This window comes from Phyllobates terribilis, unplaced genomic scaffold, assembly GCF_046119375.1.
Source record: "Phyllobates terribilis strain yellow unplaced genomic scaffold, ASM4611937v1 Scaffold_9__5_contigs__length_417890890, whole genome shotgun sequence".
In the NCBI taxonomy this organism is placed as follows: domain Eukaryota; kingdom Metazoa; phylum Chordata; class Amphibia; order Anura; family Dendrobatidae; genus Phyllobates; species Phyllobates terribilis.
In genome coordinates, this window is record NW_027362769.1 from 70065742 (window position 1) to 70088980 (window position 23239).

At 37.5% G+C, this 23239-nt stretch overlaps 1 protein-coding gene across 23 annotated transcripts in view; it reads left to right on the top strand.

Moving 5' to 3' along the window:
* The window catches only part of UNC80 (unc-80 homolog, NALCN channel complex subunit), a 222737-nt gene that overhangs the window by 70628 nt on the left and 128870 nt on the right, over positions 1-23239 (top strand). For 21 of the 23 annotated variants that reach the window (XM_073646576.1, XM_073646580.1, XM_073646583.1 and 18 more), the window contains 5 exons: positions 5978-6150; positions 10456-10668; positions 10937-11108; positions 17131-17264; positions 17430-17595. In XM_073646576.1, coding sequence (XP_073502677.1) covers positions 5978-6150; positions 10456-10668; positions 10937-11108; positions 17131-17264; positions 17430-17595 — 858 coding nt within the window. The remainder of the gene's footprint in view (positions 1-5977; positions 6151-10455; positions 10669-10936; positions 11109-17130; positions 17265-17429; positions 17596-23239) is intronic. The other 2 variants (XM_073646581.1, XM_073646593.1) reach the window with 1 other exon arrangement.

Sequence of the window (23239 nt, forward strand, 5' to 3'; positions counted from 1 at the left end):
ATAGATGCTTTGTTTGGAAAGCATCTCTATTTGCCTTCTTATAGTGTAGGTGGTCATTTTGTTGACCGTTTCATGAACTCATGAAAAATTTGTGACGTCACTGATAGAGTGCACTGGTGTCACTAATTCCCAGTTAGCACATAAGCACATCTATATACAAAGAGATATGATGGCTGTTGTCAAGAAAGGAAGAGACACTGGGGCATGCTCATGCACATATATGCAAAGTATTAGTCACAATTATTGCCTCTATAGCAAAGCCTCCTGAAAGTATCAACTGCAGTATACCCAATGCCAATCACATGCCTCATTTACCCAAATAAAAGGGCTAGTCACATGCACGTTACCATTCCTAGCCACATGCTTCCTTAAAAATGCCATCAAATTGCCTAATAATGGTGCCAGCCAAATGCCCCATAACAGTATCAGACTTGTTCACCCTTAATAGTGCAGTTGCATTGCCCAAAAATATTGGATAGGAGGCACAGAACCTTAAAGGGAATCTGTCAATAGGATCAACCCAATAAGCCATCTATATGGGAATGTAAGTCATAGGAAGCTGAATAAAATGATATCTTGATATCTGAAATCCAATGTCTTATTCAAGGGTAATCCACTTTTTACTATATGTACAGTAAATGAGCTGTTAAGATCTATAGGCTGGACATAGATCTCCCTGAGAATGTTCCCCAAGAGCTTATTTTAAATAAAATGGGTTGTTACCAGTGTAAGACATGTAATGATTGACAGTCTGCTCTCAGGATCTACAGTAGCATGTAAAAGTTTGGGCACCCCTGGTCAAAATTAATGTTAAGCAAGTTGAAGATGAAATGATCTGTAAAAGGCCTAAAGTTAAAGATGACACATTTCCTTTGCATTTTAGGAAAAAATATATATATATTTTTTTCATATTATACATTTTTAAAATTACAAAAAGGAAAATAGGCCTATGCAAAAGTATGGGCGCCCTTGGAAGTTTGTACAAAGAAAAAAATGGTGATCAAGCTTCTTGAAACTTTGCAAAGTTTATTAGGAAATAGAAAAAATTAAAACATGCTATTTACAAGAACAGCATAGCGGGAAAGAGAGATGTGTGTTCTCAGATAACTTTGACCAAGGTTTCAGACCTTAATTAGTTTGTTAGGGTTATGGCTTGGTCACTGTCATAATTAGGAAAGGTCAGGTGATGTAAATTTCCCAGCTTTATAAAAACCAGCCTCCTCTAACCTTGTGCCAAAAAACAGTAGTCATGGGTTCTACTAAGCAGCTGCTGAACACTCTGAAAATGAAAATGATGGAACCCACAAAGCAGGAGAAGACTATTAGAAGATTGTTAAGCATTTTCAAGTTGTCCTTTCCTCTGTTTGAAATGTAATTAAGAAATGGCAGTTAACAGTAACAGTGGAGGCCAAGATAAGGTCTGGAAGACAAAACAAAATTTCAGTATGAGCTGCTTGTTGGATTGCTAGAAGACCTTCAGAAAGATTTATTAGACTCTGGAATTGTGGTACATTGTTCTACTGTTCAGGGACACCTGCACAAATATGGCCTTCATGGAAGAGTCATAAGAAGAAAACCTCTCCTGCGTTGTCACTATAAAATTCAGCTCCAAAAGTATGCAAAAGAACATGTAAACAAGCCTGATGCATTTTGGAAACAAGTCCTGTGGATTGATGAGGTTAAAATAGAACTCTTTGGCCACAATGATTAAAGGTGTTTGGAGATAAAAGGGCACAGAATTTCAGGAAAAGAACATCTCACCAACCATTAAGCCTGAGAGTGGATCAATCATGCAGGGTTGTGTTGCAGCCAATGGCACGGGGAACATTTCATGGGTAGAGGGAAGAATGGATTCAATGAAATTTCAACAAATTCTTGATGCACACCTAACACCATCTGTAAATAAAGCTGAAGTTGAAAAGAGGATGGCTTCTACAAATGGATAATGATCCTAAACACACATCAAAATCCACAATAGACTACCTCAAAAGGTGCAAGCTGAAAGTTTTACAATGGCCCTCACAGTCCTCTGATCTGAACATCATTGAAAATCTGTGGCTAGACCTCAAAATAGCAGTACATGCAAGATGACCCAGGAATCTCACAGAACTGGAAGAATTTTCCAAGGCAGAATAGATGAAAATCCCTGAAACAAGAATTGAAAGACTCTTGGCTGGCAACAAAAAGCATTTACAAGATGTGATACTTTCAAAAGGGGGTGCTACTAGGTACTAACCATGCAGGGTGCCCAAACGTTTGCATCAGCGCATTTTTCTTTATGTAATTTTTAAAATGTAAAATATGAAAATATATATATATATTTTTGCCTAGAATACAAAGGATATGTGTCATCTTTAACTTTAGGCCTTTTAAAGATCATTTCATCTTCAACTTGCTTAACTTTTCACCATAACAGTAATTTTGACCAGGGGTGCCCAAACTTTTACATGCCACTGTACATGTCTCACACTGGTAACTTCCCCTTTCATTTAAAATAAGCTCTGGAGGCAGATTATCAGGGAGATCTATGTTCGGCCAACAGATCTTAACAGCTCATTTACATATAAGAAAAACATGAATTACTCTGGAATAAAAACAACGGATTTCAGATATTAAGGTATCCTTTTATTCAACTTTCTATGACCTACATGCCCATATGGACAGCTTAGGAGGATTACCCACTTGAATACTCTAACGTCTATACAAATATCAAATATTTATCATATCCTTCAAAATGACTGCCTTCACTGTGATCCAGCATGAAATATCCTTAGAAATCACAATTGGATTTTTACCAATGAGCATGTAGGTATGACCTTCCATCACATATCCTCTTCCCATATCACAGCATGCTTCCTTTGAACCAAACGCACCTTTTTTTATTAAAAATTTGGGGTCCCATGTTCCCAAAATGACATTATTAGATCAGTTCCATGCGGTATGGACTCACAATCCATAGTATTTTTTAGTTTTCTATTTTCTAGAAGTATATTTTTGTTAATACTTCAAAACATTTAATGAGATGAAAATCCCACCCAGATACCTTGTTTCAATTATCTATTTTCTTCTGTGTTTGCATGATCAGCATTTGCATAACCATTTTCAAATAAGACACTGTCCTTTTTGCATCAGCACTATTAAAGTTTAATTGAAATGTACAGTTATACAGGACTTATCAAAGCATATATCTATGTATGAATGTTTTCAATACCAACTAGTGGTGTTGGGTGGCAGTAGTTTAATTCATATTTGCCATTAACATTGAAAAATATAGCTTGCTTAGAGGATAAGATCTCAGCAGTCTGCTGTGTACCCTGTTTAATTATTACACATGGTAAGATAAAATGACTATCTTCATCCATTGTAGAGTCAGTACTGGGTATACTGCCCTTGTTGTCATTGTCATAAGCTATAAAGATTTTCATTTTGGCAGACGACGGTTGTGATGGAGCTGACCTCAGGACAATGCCTTTGGCTGCATTCCATCTCTGTCTCTCTGCTCTTGTGGTGCTGTGCTGTGTGAAGTGTTGCAATCTGCTGGACATTTATTCTATTAGTCATTTTTTCCATCAGACCAATATTTGTGCAAAAGATATAAGGAGTAAAATGCAATCTAAGCCTCAAGTAATAAGATGGACCAGCTGATTCCAATGCATTGTTAAGACAACCGCAATATATGATATCTTCATTGCTATTGTCATTTTCAATATTGTTGGGTTATGTGTGCATTGTAAAAAAGACCTCATTATTGAATCAATCAACTAACAGGTGTGTTAGAGGGTAGTAAGACTGTAGTCTCACTTTTTTCTGTATTAAGGTAGATTCTATATTCTCAGAATGTGTAGAAAATGCATTTACTAGTAATGAAGATTGCACAACTATCCCTTGAGTTACAGGACTCAGGGTATTCTCAAATTGTCTCTTGAGCAGCTCAGATCTATGCAATCTCTTTACTTCATTGCTGCTTGGGGAGCAGCTGCTCCTCCTTGAGTGACAGTTCTGATCTAAGAGCTCTATCCTGCTACAAGCATACTTGGTCTATCAGTGTTTGTTCTGAGTACACTGTTATCACTATATATACATATAGAGATAATAAGGCCTTTAAACAAGCACAGGGATCAGGAAAGTGAGAGGAGTGATTAGGAGAACTGCTCTGGAAGCTGCCAATGGTGGGGGGCTAGTGATTTTACAGGACTGATAACAGCTCAGGATCTGAGAGGGAGGGAGATGAGCAGCTAACTGCTGTATAGAACTCAATGGGCTGGAGAGAGCTGACTGGGATGTTAGGAGTTAACTCCTCTCTCAACTCTAACTACTGCGCACATTCGACCAGTCTCTGGTGGCCAAGCTTTTTGGAATCAAGCTGTACACTATGTAAGATAAAAGCTTTCACAGTAGGAGAATGAAAACTAGTTAATTGTAAATTTGCTTATTTTTATGCTGTCTAACTAAAGCAATATAATAACATGAGACTGGCCCTTTAAGTGTGTGAACAATCTGTGATAAGAATAGTAATAGCATACCCTTCCATTGAAAGCAGGACCACCCTATGAAAATACTTAATCAGATTTTTATATGCCCATAACTATGAACAATGGTTCTAAGTATAATTGTTTATTCAGTAGACCAGTGGAAAATCCTGACATACAAATGTGCTTCAGCTTAGAAGAAGCTGATCAGGTGCGTAACTAAATCCTAAATCTCTGTATCCAGATACAAAATCTGTAAATGAGCTTCCGGTTGTCAGGTGCTATTTCTACTAGTGAATTCCTGGTATGAGGACTTTGAGCTTTATTTTCCCTGAGGCCCCCGAAAGGGTATTGTAATATCACATATTGGTCATTTAAATCATTGAATGGCCAATGATGGCTGGCATGGATGGGCCGAGTCTAGCAGAACTGAAACTGCTTGTACTTAGTTGCTTTGTTATGGCTCATAGGGGATCCCATAATAGTGCACATAGACAGTGGTCAAGTCAAAAACTTGGCACTCGGGTGTGATAAATAATGGTGAAATTTTATATGTAGTATTATCCAGACACAAAGAAGTCTGGATAATACTACAAATAAGATGTCACCATTATTTATGATACCCGAGTGCCATGTTTTCGTATATCTTGATTGGATTGGATCCTACTTGTGCACCACCCACCAGAAGTGCCATGTTTTAAGTGGTCAAGTCAAAGACATAAATTATTAAATAGATCAACATCCTATTTTATATTAACAGTATTTTTAGAATATATTATTATGAATCATATGGATGTAAGCCAGAAATTGTGGCAATACTTAGTCTGGTTATTAACACTTTTTAATATATGTATTTTGAAATACAATTTAGCGTTACATATTTTATTCCTGTAGTCTCCATCTGCTATTTTTCTGCAAAGATGTAATCCATTAGCTAGTCAAAGACTCTTACATAAAAAGTGTTCATTTAGTCAAGATGAATATTTTAAAATAATATTGTTGATGAGCAGATAAGCTAAACCCAGCACTATTCTTCGCTAGTGAACATAAATCAGGAACATGAGTTAATTACATGTGTTTCATTTTAAGCCAAACTGACATTAGAATAATGTATTAATTTACTTAAGATATTCCACACTCTGATCTAGATATACAACAATTATGTTGATTATTTTCTCTTACTAGTGATGATTTCATGGTATTATTATCCTAGCAGAATTATACAGAGCTGATAATTATCTGACTTGTTTCCATATTTCCATTTACTTGTGAAAAGAAATATAAATCTAATACAGAGGTGTGTGGAATACCTTGAAAGATCATTGTCTGTACATGTCACCATAATACGCTGGGTGTTGTGGGTGATACCACCATGTTCGCTTAGCTTCAGACCACACATTAGAATAGAGCGCTGGGGTAATCTAATGTAATGGAGTTCTCAAATGGCTCTTTTATTTGTGAGATCTTGTGCTCTTCCCCCTCTTTCTTCCTACCTTTGCCTTCTTCAGGATGTCACAGCTTTGATGACCATGGTGCCACCAATCAGGAATCTGGGAAAGGCAAAAATGTGGTCAACTTGGGAGCAATAAGACAAGGGATGAAACGGTTCCAGTTCTTGCTTAACTGCTGTGAACCAGGAACTATACCTGACGCCTCTATTTTGGCTGCAGCTTTAGATTTGGTAAGCAAGAATCTAAGTCTCTGAACCTTGATTTTACAGATCAGTGGTTCCGGTTCCTTGACATATATAAACTTAAGCGGTAACTATTTTCTCCCTAAACTTTGAATGAGATCTCCCTTTTGCTTCTTAATGTACTTGCTTTCTATTTTCTGTTAATTTCGGTAATTCTTCAAATTTGAAAAAAACAATTGCATCCTGTATACTTTGGTGTTGTGTGATGTAAACTATTTAGCCATATTTACACATACCATTTATTTTCAACTATAGTGCACACTTCTAGCAAGAAAAAAAATCTTGCTGAAAAGTCCTTATATATTATAGTCCACAGTCAGGGAGGCTTGGCAGGATGAGACTCCATGACTGGTTTCTTAATGGTCAGACAAAGCACTCATAAAATGCTCTGCCTAATTATTGTGAGAACTGTGCAGCTGTTCTTAGCTGTACAGTTCCCCTTCCTATTCACTGGTAGTGATCTCTATGATCAGGGCCGGAGATAAGAGGAATATAAATTTGGTGTGTGCAGCTATTCATAGTCATCGAGTTTTTCCTCCTCTTCCCAATGATTTGTATGATCAGTGCAGGGCGGAATTTGAATGTAATGTGCACATCAGTTGAGCTTCTCGATAGGGCACGTCACTGATGCTTGGGAAAGGAAGTTAACCACCAGACCAGCTAAAGTATAGAGTACAATTTTTTTTAAATTCTAACCTAAATGGCACTACTGCCACCTATACATCCTGATGATGGTATGGTTGTGATTTACTCTCTGGTTAATAAATAGGTAAGTAACTTGGAAGAGGAAGATGTAAATAGCAAAGTGATAAATAGCACTTTACCCTAGACCACTATTAAAGGGAACCTGCCTTGTGATTCATGCTGCCAGAACCGTGGGCAGCATGAATCAGACACAGGCCACCTTATTACAAATATCCATTTTTTACTCTGAACATGAAGCTGGGAGTGAAGTGACCAAGATGAAAAGTCAATGGGGCAGCTCTCCCTGCCTGGTTCTGTATGATTGACAGTTCTCTCTCTATGCACACACAGGGAGATACCTGTCAGTCAAGTAGACCCGAGCAGGAAGAAGTTAGCAGTGACTTGTTTCCTCTTCTACCCTAAAACACAAAGGAAAGAGGCACACAAGACCACCAAAGCTAGAATTAACGCCTCTATTTCCTAGTACCACCAAGGTCTGGTTATAATTAGTATGAAATACTCTTAATTCTTCTGTTGTCCGTTTTATGCAACATATATGTTATATGTAACAAGTCCAATGTACAAGGGAAATACAGGTCATGTTAATAATATGTTTAAATAAAGTTAGCATTAAATAATAGTAAATGATAAGAGGATTAACAGCCAAATGGACATTTGGTGAAATAGCAGGGGAACAAGGCTGGGGAGCAAAAAAGGACCATTATTAATATATATTAGAATTATATGCAAAATAGAATGTACATGAAATGTATCCTTGTTTCTGTCCTCTTAACCTACTTTGAATATTGGTTCTTAAATTATGCAACCCTCCATTTTTTAAATAGATGTTTGGCAAACTTTTTTCATCATTGACTTGCAATTTGTGGTTATTTTCAGCTTTCCATCGTCTGGTTCATTCCTCTCCATTTGTGATTTGTTTCTGTGTCCTGTGATTCCATCTCTATCCATTATCTCATATCTTCACCTTTTCCTTGTCTCTTCTTCAACCACCAGGTAAGATAAAACATAAATAGGCCATTGCAAGGAGGCAGGATGTTTTTTTTTTCTTAGATTCACAGTTCACGTCACCGATGACTGAATTACATTCATATGGAGTATAACTTTGGCGTATAAACAGAAAGACCTGTAACTGATATGCTTTAAAGAGGACCATTCATTTGGATGTTTTAATTTAATCCGAGTACCTCCCCCAATTTCCTCAGCTCTAATGATTCTAGAAAAATTTAATTTTTTCTCTGTGAACCTCTGTTCTAAAGTTATGTCCTGCCCGAGTAATAAAGTTTTCCCTTTAACCAACTTTAACTAACTATACTTATACAACAGGACTTCTCTGTGGGCATTTTCTTTTTCTCCTCTATGACGCTGGCCAATCAAAACATGTCAGCATCATAGAGGGGAAAAGACAAAACACCCACAGAGAAGGTCATAGCTGCAATCTATCTCAGCGTGTTCTCATTAATCAAGATTTGTCTCATGAGGCCACGCTAAGAACTCTGTCCCTTCCTTCCAGAGCAAAGGAGAGCAGCAGTACGCCACCTGTAATACAGTCTGTCCAGCACTAACTCTCTGCTGCTCTCATGTACTAAACTATACTTTAGAACTAGATGCAAAAAAACTAAACATTAGGGGAGGCTGGCAATATTGATTTTGGCTGAATGCCCATTGAGTTATCTCTCCCGATCTTCACTTATATACACATGGATGTTTGGCTCAGAGTGCATGTGTTCTCACTAGGAAAGGGGAGTAAAGCCACTGCTAGAAACTTTGTTCTCCCTGAGAACAAAAAAATTGAGTAGTTGAAACGCAACTGCCTGATCCTTTTCTCTATTGACATCTGACATCAGGGGAGTGTTGGGAGACCCCATGGACATTAGGCGCCAGGCCAGCCCTGACAAAATCAGCGGATTCTAAGCATGTACATCTTATGTTTTAGCAGCTTAAAGAGGACCACCTATCAGTTATAGGAAAAACATAAAAGTGACAGTAGATTAAATTATGATACTTTTCTCAAGGACGTATCATTAACAAATTAGAAGATTTGTCTCAGTATTACAGAGACTACAAGAGCGAGTGCAAAATCTCGTGAGATTCTCTTTTGTGAGGAGCGAGAATGTGATTGAGAGAATTTGGCCTGTTTTGCCATTTTGTAGCCTCACCGGTATATAGAATACAATGGGAGAAATTTTATTTTACTCATATATTCACCAAAAGAGAATAACAGGCATGGTGATTTAATTCACTAAACCACCCCAAATGGCAGTGAATCTGTGAAAATCAAGTGAAAGTGTACCTCACCTCCAGCCAGGATCCTGAACTTCAGACTGTATAATGTCCTCTGTGTAGAAAGATGTCTCTGTCTATTATGCAGCGTAGATAAGGTAGGAGGACAGTGCTGCTTGTAAAAGGTTCATTTGCAGGAGAATAAATCAGCTGACTGTCTTGACCTGAGTCTCACACTGCATATTTTGCACAGGCAGTCAGCCACACTAGGCTGTGAAAGGCAGGATTTTCCTCTGTTGCAGTTTCTAGCCTCCTCCTTCTCCCGCTGCTCTATAATACACAGGAATCCATCTTACATTGCCACATTATGATAAGATTCAGAATGAAGTAAGAGACCGCTGCACACTCCCGGTCTCCCTCACACAATGGTAACCTTTAGCTCAGTAGCAAGAAGGCTGTCAAGATAGTAAATCAACAAAGTGCCCGACTTCAGCTGGCTTCCTATCCCTTTTTTAAAGTGCTAAAGCTGTTATTATGAAATTATACTTGATTATTTTACTTTCTCTAATGATACATATTATAGAGAGGCTTTATATTTTGGTCTCTTGTTAATTGGCAAGTTATTTTTATTGAGATTCTTCAACAACAGTTTTATATATAAGTGGAAGTGGGCAGAGAGGTAAGAGGGGAAAAAAAGGGGGAGACAAGGAAAATAAGGAAAAAAGGTTAGGAAAGGGAACAGGAAAAAGGTGGATCACTAAGCGATATATAAATATGATATTAATATAAATTGTTGTAAGCATATATATTAATTTACTTTTCCGGGAGATGATAGGTCCTCCTTAAGAATTCAACTCTGAGGCTTTCACTAGACTTTCACTATCCACAAAATTGTAACTTACGTGAAGTTCCTTCCATCACTAAATTGGAAATGAACATCAAGAAGAAATAGACCTTAGAGGCATTGTACTTAGAAATGTTTCTTCTAGTTTCAAGTAGGATTTCCTATTCACGGGCTGTTCACTATTCTACAAAGTCATAGACATCCACTTATTTCCCACTTCCTAAAACTTATTTCCCACTTCCTAAAAGGTAGGTAACTTTATTATGACAAGTCCAAACAGCAATTGACTGCAATATTACTGCAACTGTGGGACTTGTTAATTGACATACACGAAACAACAGTTTATGAAACTGCAAAAGAATACCAGTGCAGCCATTATTCTGTGATTTATAATGAGAACCATGCGCTATTTAGACTTTTTCTGAATGCTGATTACATTTACAATACCTATAGCTTTATATCCTACAACTTATGCTTGTTTTAACAGCTTTGATATTCTCTTAATGTTCTTCTGCCTGTGGTAGGAAGCTCCTGTTGTGGCCAGGGCAGCTCTATTTCTGGAATGTGCCCGCTTTGTACACCGATGTAATCGGGGAAATTGGCCAGAATGGATGAAAGGACATCATGTGAACATTGCCAAAAAAGGCCTTTCACGAGGGCGTTCCCCTATTGTGGGCAATAAACGAAACCAGAAGCTGCAATGGAATGCAGCCAAGCTCTTCTACCAATGGGGAGATGTAAGTTGGTATTTTTTCTATCCAGACAGTTCAATCTCTGGTAAGTTAACACATGCTTTACTATATAATTAAACAGGGTCAGGGTCACTTAGCCGTAGGTTTGCATAACATCTATGTGAATAAAGGGTAAAATAATAATTAGAAGCAAGTAGTATTCATGCCACCATATTGTATGAGTTACCATGTTACATGACTTTGGTTGCTTATATTCTACAATTAGGGATTTTATTTTTTTATAATTACTAGACGATAATTAATCATTTTTCAGGTGATAGGTGCCCGCCTTAATGAGATATGTCACAGTGAGAGTGAAAGTCCCGCCAATCTGCTGGGACTTATCTATGATGAAGAAACCAAGAGAAGGCTGAGGAAAGAGGATGAGGAAGAAGACTTTTTAGATGACAGTAAGGAGAATCCCTTTACTACAAGAAACCCCGCTTGTAAGGAACTCTGCTTTAGGAGCACTCTATTTTCTTTTTTTCTCTTGATAATTCTTGCTTGGATATTTTAGACAGGTTTATCACCTGTTCCTTGCATCTCACATCAGATCAGCCATCCATGTTTTTTTATGCTGGGTCAGGAAGTATTTAAGAAAAGGCTAATGAGCGCCAGGGACTCTTGACCTAGTATAAAGGCCCTGGAATGGCTAGATTGGAATGAGTGACCAAGATGCAGGTGGCAATCCTACACACAGGCTGTATGCACAGAACTTTTTGCACGTGCCTTTGGTAGACAGAGTAATAGAGGCGGCCCCAAAGTTTATCCTTGGATATCATACTGAGGTAAAGTTTTCTAAACTCTTTTTATCTATCTATGCTGATTTTTCATGTATAATCTAGAAAAGCAACTGGAAATTGTTGGGTTTTATAGAAGACAAAAATAATAGATCATGATGTTACCATTGTACATGAGCTTAAAAAACAATGGTCTTAATCATAACTTTTTACAATTTAGTAGGCTATAGTGCCAATTTTTTTTTTTACCCAACAATCTCTAGGCAAAAAGCAGTGGCTAATTTTAAAGAAGAGTTTGCCCCCAAAAATTATATTGGAAAGCTATATAACAATTGCTCTACAATGTTTCTGTGATCTTTATTTCTCAAACAAAATGGAATAAAGATTGCAATGTAAATTATCCATAGCTTCTGCATTCCCCTAACCTGAAGTGCAGCATCTGTTTGTGTCCAGATGGGTCTATACTGTGTGCCTTATTGCTCTGTGGAAAATACTATGTTATACGTCTTCAAGGCTCTTTTTTTTCTGTGCAGTCTGTCTCCATATATCTCCAAGGAATTATGTTTCAAAATTTTAATCTTCTTGATCAAAAAATGTTATCATGAAAAAAAGCAAAATAATAATAATAATGAAGAAACATGAGCATAAAAATACAACAAAAAATATATATATATAATAATATGCATAATACCTTGGCCATATGTGTGCTAACAGGTCAACGTATCTGACTAGAAAATGTGCTGAATGTCACCATTTTCTAGTTAGCATTGATTTCTACACTGAAGTAATAAAAAGCTTATGCAATGTTACAACACAAGGTTTGTGCTTACTTTAACTGACAAAATAATTTGTTTATTGGCTTTCAAATGAGAAAAAAACAATCCTAAAATGAATAAGTATGAACCAGACGTTTTATCAAATTTTCATCATTCCTGTAGTAACACTTCAAATAATGTGTTGCTTTTTCATATTATATACATTTACTGGCCTAGCAGATAAAAATTATTTTTAAACAGCTCATATGGGTTAAAAAAAACAGATACTTAGTCTCACTGATTCCCCATAGTTCCTGTTCTGACACATGCCAAGTCCAAGCTTTTTCCGTCACTTGTTCCCTTTCCGCACTTGGGAAATAGCAGAAAACTCCCACTCAATCACTGGTCCATCTAGTATTCCAGCACTATTCCACATGGGAGGCACAACATTCTGGTCTGAATTTATATTACTGGTAGAAATTCAGAATCTCTGAATCTTGTACTAAAAGTTAGAAAATTGACCGCAGTATTAACATTGTATGTTAAATAGCTTTCTATGGCTATCTCACAAAACACAAACTTGGCTTATCTATCAAGATACTTTATTTGCTCTAATTTCACAATATTTTCTCTGCTGAAATGTGGTGTCCAAACATTGTTCTCAGGATCTATGGCTGCAAGAAAGAGGGGGTACAGCAGTAGCAGCATGTTTGGTGTTCTGTGATTTGCACCATGTATTCCGGTTGCTTTGGACTCGAATCGTATGGCCTACCAAAGGAAGTTATTATAAAGGCTCATCACCCACCTATCAATATGGAGCAAGTGCATGTTAACAATTTTATATACAAATAGAATCAACAGGGTTTAATATATTGCGTCTCCATAAGTAAATAATTGGCTACAAAGTTGCCTCTAAATGGGGTAATTATTGTTGGGTCATATTACTGTGTCAGAAGCTGAGTTCACTAGAAGATATCTGGTACTTGGGTGGATTTCTGTGTTCTGAGAATATCTGTCAAAGAAATACTTAACATTGATAAGTCAAATAGCAAAAAAAACTCATAAAATGCTATACTAGAAGATGATAACAAAATTTAAAAGCAAACATCTGGATCATTCAAAAATTCACAACATTTTAAATTCTAAAATATATATCAAATGAAAAACCTTGCCATTTTGTTGTAGTTAAAGTGACCATTATATTCTCATTATGTTGTCCATGTAATGGCTTTTTATGTTTATTATGTTTATGTGAGAATATATGTCAGATATGCAACCAGACCAGTCCTGCAATATATATTATCTGCTACTGTCTAGGTTGAGGCAACAGATGTTTTTGATGTTTTGTTGCCAAGCCTGGACCTAAATTGTATTTTTAAGTGCATTAATACATGCAAAGAGATAATGAGGTATGCAATTTGGTTGCATTTTTCTGAATCATTAATATTGCTTTTTTTCTCTAGAAGATTTTCTGTAGAGTATTGCATGCAGGTTACATGTTATTATTTCCTATTTGCATGCTCTTTATTGCAACATGTTGAAAAGCTGGCTTATCCAACCAATTAGAAAAGTAAAAAAAACAACTGTTTTTTATTAAATAACTTTAAGAAATGCAATCATCACTTCATGGCGGCTTTCACTTAATGGTCCATCACCAAGAAAGTCACATTTCTTTTTTCTTTAATGAGGATCTCACCAGCTCAGTTCATATGTGAAAATGACTACTTGGCCACTTGTGAATACTTCATCTGTCACAAGTAGAGATGGGCAGATCGGTTTGCAGGACATCAGTCAGGTCAGTTGTCTTTAGCTCATGGACCAGAGTCCCGCAGATCAATCCACCCATCACTAATCACAGGACTTAGTTCTTCATAAGTCTTGCTCTAGAAAGAAAGCTGCCCCCAGACTGATCCACCTCCTTGACCTCAAGCATGTGCAGGAAGTTTCCAAATCTGGCGATTCCTTTCAGGCTTTCTGCAAGGCTTGTGTTTCCCACAAGACCCTCTTTTTGACCAAAAATATTTTTTATACTTATCCAATAAATATTTTTCAATTTCTATAAAATCTGGGAGGAAAACGAGGTGCATTTATGGTTATAGAAAACATTCAAGACAGATGAGCATTTCAGTTCATTTTCAAATCATTAGAGACCTGGCATAGGTCCAAACATCCTTGAACCTTTTGTCCTCATCCAAGCTTCAAAATTCACGTGGTTGCTTATTTGTCCCTATAAAGCAGCACATACTGTATAAAATGAAACATGCTGTGCAGCTCAAAATATATTAGAAAGAATGGTAAAAAAGCTTGTCCTAAGGGGGCTGTCAGGTTAAAACAAGTTATCATCTCTCCGCGGAATAGGTGATAACTTGTTGATCCTTGGGGGTCTGACCGCTGAGATCCGCACCGATCAGCAGAATGATGAACTTTTATCCCCATTAGGATAAAGTGGCAGTGCACTATATTAATTTCCTATGGGGATTTTTCAGGTAGCTCCACAGAGAATGAATAGAGCAGTGGTAACTCCAATAAAAGTTCCCCATCGATGATAAAAATTGGTGTCAGTCCTAGCAGTGGGATACCCACCAATCAACAAGTTATTACCTGTCCTGGGGATAGCTGATAACTTGTTTTAGATTGACAACCCCTTTAACCTAAACAATAATAATTATGGCCTGACACGTGATACTGTTTATATTGGTAAAGTTTTAAAAAGGATGAGAAAAATTAGTTATGACTAAGAACCAGGGAGTTCAAAGGGTCGAAATGCGTAATAACTCCCATGTGTGATAGACCTTTTGCCTAATCTTCTTATGGAATATACACTGATGAAGATGTTTAACAAATTTGGAATAAACACTGATTGTATCTATTCACGTTTGCTTGATCCCCTACTATATTGGTAGAATTTGTATATAGGAGGAGAAGCATGGATAGCGCATTTATGTGAAAAACGGACGTCTTAATAAAGCTAAAAAATTGAGCTCTGCTTTTTGGGGTTGCTTGCTGCACATATAAGAGCTACTGTAGCATTGAACATTAAAGACTGGAAACCTCTACGTCCATAGGATGTAAGCATTCTGGGCCGAGACAATTTATTTATAGTCTACATCAGAGTTTCCAAACCAAGGTTCTCCAGAATCCTAGGATACCTTTCAAATAGAGTCATGGTTTCTATAGACCACAGCAGCAAGAAGATGTGTCAGTGTTACAACAGGTATAGTCTACTTTCAATCTTCTCAAAACTGCTTGGCAGATCCGTAACTAAATCTGGGTTAAATCATAGATTGCACTTCCTACAATAACCTTTAAAGTATGAGTGCTAGTAGGATTTCCTCAGGAATGGCAACAATTTTTAGGGATTTCCAAATGGTATAAGGTTTGGGAATCATTGGCCTACATTGTATGTCTTGTCTGCATGAAACATAAACTTGGTTCCTCTTGAGGTATGCCCTGTAGAGTAGGCATGATTCCCATTCAACCACTTTACCATTTCTACTTTCCTTGAATCCCATAAATCACCCCATGAATCTCTTATAGCCAAAGGCAATACAGTAAATTAAGCAGCTTCTCAACATGTTTTATGCTATGTTTCAGGACATAACCGAAAAACTGTTCAATTATGGCAACAGTATAAATATGACATGAATACATGTAAAACCGCATGAAAAAATACTCACCATAATTGTATGGGATATGTCTTGAAGCCTATCGAATAATGTACAGCAAATAAATAAGTAACTGTTCAATGTTTGCAAAACCATTACTCTTTGCTCTCACCGGCCCATAATTTTATTTTTAAATGTTGATTTCACTCCAAATTCCCCTGCTTTTAGGTTGGCTTTTGTTTTTCTATTTCCTTTCTCATGTCTGCATTCTTTACATATATACATTTACAAAATGTGCAATCAGACATGAGTCTGGTCTGCAGCTAAAGCATAGTGTTGCTTCAGTTTGAGACCCCTTTGAATTCCAAACAACAAAAGCAGATGCTGATTTAATCCTCCGTGAAAAAGAATTCCACGTAGAAACGTATGGAGGCATTAAATCAAGTCCTTTTTCTTTATTAATTTATTTCCGGTAAGACAGGCAGGAACTACTGACGGTGCATGTGGATCCAACTTACCAGCGATCAGTTATCATTGGTTTTGTAGTACGTTACAACGTATTTCATAGATGATTTTCAAAATTACTTCTATACCCTTTACTTTCAAATTTGTGCATTGTTCTTAAAGGTATGTTTCACTGAAGAGCTACCAAGCCAACCATTTTTCATTCATAGTGAAACTTCTCCAAAGGACTGCCTCCTTAAAGGGGTTGTTCGGCCTTAGACTACAAGTCTGCAGTCACTCTTTGCATACTGCTCTCTGTAAGGAGTCTTTGGTTCCGGCACCAGGTCCGGTGGTCACGTGACAACAAGTATGTGATTTGCATGCATGTGATCACGTACCAACTAGACATGTGCGGTGTCTTTCAATACAACTGTATTGAGCGAGGCCAGACACTTCTAGTTGGAATGTGACTGGAAGTATGCAAATTGCATACTTGCGGTCACATGATCTCCCGCTCCGGACACTGACACTGGAGAATCCTCAGAGAGTGACTGCAGACTTGTACACTATAGCTGGACAATACCTTTGAAAAAAAGTCTGCAGACCCCCACATATAGGGCACATTTTTCTATAGCAAATTATTAATTCCCTTATGTATTTTGTCCCTCTTCTTTGAGAATATCACCCCATTAGAAGACTATTATTTTTTTTGTCATGTTTCACTATATATGGAACTTCTTTATCTCTAAATAGATAGTAATTTTTGGGCTCAATATCTATTTCTGTAACTCAGACCCATTTCTGACCTATGATAACTGGTTTCTGGTGTTGACTGTCTAGAAAGGCCAGTCATCAGCTGGTACGTATGTAACAGTTGACTTCAGAGCATCCTAAGCTCATCTTACCAAAAACGTTAATTCATAGGTTCTGTAAATCCAACAAAATGTGGCTGTCCTTTTGCACTGAAGATGTCTGCATGTCAACTACTCCTGGAAATCACCACTTTCTTAAGGGAAACCTTCCCATGTCTGCCAAGACCTAGGGCTGAACCTCTTGTGGTAAGTAAAATATTAAAATCTAACGTGATGTTCCTGATATTATTTATATTTATTGTTATGTAATAGTATATAACACATATCGAAATCTTGTAAGAAGCATCATAATAGAGAAGCTTTAAACATATATAAAGGGGAACCTTAAAATCTCTTGTCTTCTACATTAAGGATCTTGAGACCTGCCGGCTACGCCTGGATCCCGAGATGGATCGGCATCGGTATGAAAGGAAGATCAGCTTTGCTGGTATCCTGGATGAGAATGAAGACTCTAAGGACTCCCTGCACAGCAGCAGCCATACCTTGAAATCAGACACAGGGTGTGAGGAGAAGAAAGGTATGAAATAATTACACCTAGTTATACAGTGCTGTTTTCTTGTGAGTCAAGGTAAATTTTTGTTTGTTCCTTTCTCAGTAGAGATTTGGGGGTTTATAGGTTTTCATTTGTTGTTTAAAAAGTGAACTAAAGACCCTTATATTGTAAAATTACAAACAGCGATTTTACAGGACATTATTTATTAAATTAATTATCAAAACTTGTGAAAATTATTTGCATTTATTTCTTATGTACATTTATTTTATGAAATATACTTTTCCGTCTGTAATGCATTTCCAAAAATATATACTGCAGATATAATTTCTATTTTACTACATCATTACATTCTTAAATTGGGCCTCCCTTCCTCTGTTTTGTTTTACATTTATGAAATGATTATTGTAATTAATGAAGTTGATGAATTTTCTTGTTTTTATAAATAGTAAATATAACTAAGTTTACCGTATTACAAAAATTAAATCCAACCCTCCAAGACCAGTAATACATGTCCATTGGGTAACATCTAAAAAGATATGTATGCCTTATATTCTAAGTTTCTTTCTAAAATGTATTTTTGTTAAATGTGGTAATTACACTGAGAAGGTATTGGATGGAGTTACAATGGTTTTACTTGGACAAAAACATCTTTAAAGAAAACCTGTCATCAGGTCAAACGTGCCTAGTTTTTGCTCTTATGTTATTCTTATGTTATTCTCGCTTCTCCCCTGAGTATTCTGTTTTTAGGTTTTTTATTTTTTAACCTTACCATATGGTTCCAAAGATAAGGGTGTTTTTATTTAGTGATACTTTTTATGGTCTTTATCAAGCCCCACTTATGGAAAAGACCATAAAAATTTTAACTTTTTAAAAAGGCCCATATCTCAGAGACTATATTTCTGATTTGAAAAAACACAACGAAATATTTAGGGGTGCAGAGAAAATATAACAATAGCAAACACAGGTCCTCTTTAATACAATATTTTTAAACATAAACAATTTGTGACATTGAGGAGTCTTCAAAATGTCAGAGTAGTCAATAAAATTATTTATACTACCTAGCAAAAAATAAAAATATTGCAGTACCAACAGTGTAAATACATCAAAACATCTCTTTATTGTTTTATACATGGTCATAGAATGTGGAAATAGCAGCACTGCTGTTTCGCATCCTCTGACGCTTCCTCTTGGCCGTGACATTTGACGTCATCCTATCTCCCTTATATATAAAACTGTGTATCTATATTAATAACATTACATAAAATAACAACATGAAATTACATTTACAACTCCCTAAAATAGACCATATGGGAATACATGTATATACTACACAATTGATCTAATATTTAAAGGGAACCTGTCATGTCGGATAACGCTATTAACCAGCAAATATAGGGTTATTCTGCAGGTTAATAGCGTTAGGAAGATACCCAGCTGCAGTACTAAAAGTGCGGCACCCGGGAGAAAAAGAACTTTATTTCTCTTAGGAGCCACCTGTTTTCAATCATACAGACCTGCTGGCGCAGCCTCAGTCACTGCTCACAGCACTGTGAGTGGCGGCTATAAAGATGTCCCAGCACTTTGACTGACAGCCAGCTGCTAATGCACTGCTGTCAGTCAAAGTGCCAAGGCATGCTTCCTGTAGCTATCTCGGCACAAGTATGTGACTGAAAGCCAGTGGCTCCCAGGAGAAAAAAAAAGTTATTTTTCTCCTGTGTTCGCACTTTCAGTACTGTGGCCCGGTGCCTTCATAATGCTATTAACCTGCAGATTAACCCCATATCTGAGGTTAATAATGCTATCCAAACTGAAACGTTACATTCAAGAAAACGACTCAAGTTATTCCTATCATTCAAACTAAGTGGACAGAAAGTAGTTGTGCAGGAAAGGAAGCTTGTTGCATACAGACCGTGGATTCCACAGTGCACAATTGAAGGAGGGAGATGAAGGAGTACAGCTGATGTTAATAAGGTTAGCAGGGTTTCGATGTGAGGTGGGGGAGAGGTTGAAGTTGGCGGAGGGTTGACCGGGGTTAGTAGACATATCCCCTGAAATGAGTAGCAGCAGTAAAAAGAGAAAAAGCTGATAGTTTTTGGATTTGTGACGTGGTTTCTTGTGCAATACCTTTGGATAAGATAGAGTGAGATTTTTCAGGAAGTTCAGAAGAGCATGGGATCTGTACATGGGAGAGGGCAGGAGAGAGGGGCAGACGTGGATGAGTGGTGATGGAGGGGGGATAGGGCAGTGAATGTGGATGAAAAAAGCACACAGGAATATGGATGCAGGAATAAAGTACATAGTTAGAAGAGAGTACAAAGTGGGGGTTACCAGACTCCTGCCCTGAATGACTGCCATTGAAATGACTGTCAGACACTTGTCGAATAGGACACTTTGCTGAAGAGGACACGTGCATGCACCCCACACCGCGTGCACCCCTTATGATGCATCTAGATTTATAGGAAGGACTATAGCATCAGGTGAGAGGGATTGTGGGAGTTGCTGGTGACTAAATTGGCAGCTGCTCAGCTCATCAGGGGGGTGGAGAGCTGATCAAAGACACAGACCTAACCCCTTATCCTGACAGAGTATATTACCTCCCATCAGATAGAGTTTACAGTGATGGAGGGACAGACATATATCAGTAAATATTGAATAAAATGCATCAGATAACAGAGAGCACAAATACAGCAAGCAGACGCATTATACCATAGAAATTGTTTCAAGATGTGAATTCAGCAGATGACAGATACAGCAAGCAGAGATGTTATACCATAAAAATTGTTTCAAGATGTGGACCTAATGTTTCCATCCCCAAAATCAGTTGCTCCTCTTTTTCCGAAAGAATATCGAGCTTGTCTCCTACAAGTGGCGCCGCACAATTATTTATACCATACACATACATTAAACAGAGAAAAGAGAGTCAGCTCACTGTTTGGAAGTCCTATGCATGGATGCCTGTAGTGCCCCAGGGTAAATCAGGATAAAAGGAGAAAATTCTAGCTTCCGGATCTTCCATAAAATTAATCCTTTAATAAATTCATACAAAAATATTCATACAAAAATATTCCAAGTAGCACAAAGTCGCAACCCCTTAAACAGGGATCAGATAGGCCTATCTGATCCCTGTTTAAGGGGTTGCGACTTTGTGCCACTTGGAATATTTTTATATGAATTTTTAATTATTATACAATACTAAAGTATTAATTTTATGGAAGATCCGGACACTAGAATTTTCTCCTTTTATACACATACATTCTTACAAAATTGTACATACTAGATACTGATTTCCCAATACGTAAGACTAGTTTCATCATTACACTTTTGTATTAGGTTTTGAAAACGATGGCGCCTGACAGACACTATTTTCATCATGGTGACCATTAACTTACCAGACAATTAACTGGTTGATTGTTACCAGCTAGGTGGTATACTAAGGTCAACGTCATGATCATGACCTGACTCTACAGTATTTCGATCAACGACAAACATTTATATTGTGCTTTTCTCACAATGGACTCAGAGAGCAGAGAGCAGTCAGTATAAGGCTGTGTTCACGACACCCACTATTTGGTTTAATAACAAAGTCATTTAATTGATCTCCTTTTTATATACAGTATGTATTTCTTGTACCATACATTATATAGTGTGGGTCATAAAAAAAACAAAACGCCCAGTTTCGCTTTGTGGTTTGTATAGGATAATGCGTATCGGGCCTCGTTCACCAGAACTGTCTTTGTTGCCCAAAGTAACCAAGCAGAGCTCAGCTTCCACTTTACCAGAGCAGTTGCAATGGATGAGGCCAATGATATCTTTCCCTGTCTGACAAGCTTTGTTCTTTGCGGAGGGCAGTAGTGTTGTGTGTGTGTCAGACATGTCTGGTAATGGTAGAGGCCTACATACACACAGGATCATTCACAGAACTACAGGGCCATGTTTTGGTCAATTCACTGTTACAGTAAAAAGCCATTTACATGGTTTGGTGCAAAAGTAGCATAGGATCCATGGCTGGTGCAAAAAAAAATAGAAACCATTCTCCAGGTTTATCATTTGTGATTTATTGAGGTCACTTTTCTTTTTTAGTTTTGTGGTATTCACTAATTCTTCAAAATGGTGCATGTGGTTAAAGAATTTGATATAAATAAATGGTCTTTTTTTTTTTATTTAACCAGTTTTTGTGACTTCTTAGCATCAAAAGTTGTAAATCCTTTAAAAAGTCAACAAAACGTGCCAAAACTCCACAAACTTTACTCAAGGCAAGGACTGGAGTGAGATGTGCCCCAAAAAATGCAACATTTAAGTTAAAAGGGGTATTCCCATCTCCAAGATCCTATCCCAATATGTAGTAGGTGTAATAATAATAATATTAGCAAATACCTCTAATTAGAAATGCTATATAGTATTTTTGATTCGCTATGTCCCTTACCTCAAGTGCAGGCAATACAGGACCTTAGGTATCCACGGTTACGACCACTAGCAGGTTGCTAACTAACTATAACTATATCAGTGGACGTAACCATGGATACCTAAGGTCCTGCACATGAGAAAGAGACATAGCAAATCAAAATACTATATAGCATTTCTAATTGTAGGTATTTGTAGGGATAGGATCTTGGAGATGGGAATACCCCTTTAAAGTTGTATTTCATGAATTTGTCTAAAATGTTTGGATAAACAAAGTTGCCGAGACAAAAGAACAAAAAGACTTAAAGGGTTTATCTATGACTTTTGTTTTACTGTGGGCTTAAAAAACAACCTGCCTGTTTTACCCCTTCGCTGGCACAAAGTGGTCATTAACTGCTCTTGCCGGCGGATTCAGCTACTGAACATCAGCAGAGCAGCTCTTTCTCTTCCTGGCGGCTCTGTTGACAGGCGTGACTGCTGATGTCATGCTGATTGAAAGCCAGCTCCTGAAGTTAGGCAGCAGGGAGCCGGCTGTCAATCAGCATGATGTCGGCAGTCACGCCCTGTCAACAGAGCAGACCGGAAGAGAGACGCAATGTCAGAGGAAGTCGATGAATCGCCATGAGCGGTCTATGACCACTCTGTGCAAGCAGAGATCAGCAACGCGCAGAACAGGCATATAGTTAGCACCTACCTGCCTGTTAGTTTTTCAGCTCATAGTAAAAAAAAGTACTCTTGGCCAAACCCTTTTAAAAGAAAGACAACTTAAACAGTGACATAAAATGTTTATAGAGAATAAGACCACGGCCCCACTATCAGTATTCGGTCAGTATTCAGTCAGTATTTTTTCTCAGGAGTAGGAGCCAAAACCAGGTGAGGAACAATCAGAGAAAAGGTATAATAGAAACAAGTCACCAATTCTGCATTTATCACCCACTCCTGGTTTTGGCTCTCACTCCTGAGAAAAAATACTGATCGAATACTTACCCAATACTGATAGTGGGGTAGTGGCCTAAGACACAAATACAAAAGCCACTAAAAATGGAGGAAATTCAGAAAACTGGAGAAATAGCAGTGATTAATCAGGGCCAATGTGTTCGCACACCCATTGTTAGGCTGGGTGCCCACGTAGCGTTTTTCAAGCGTTTATGCTGCGGAATTTCCGCAGCGGAAACGCTTGTGAAACGCTAGGTAATCCGCACCCCATGGTCCCCAAGGGGATTCCGCATGTTCTATGCACATGCTGCGGATTTTTCCGCAGCGTTTA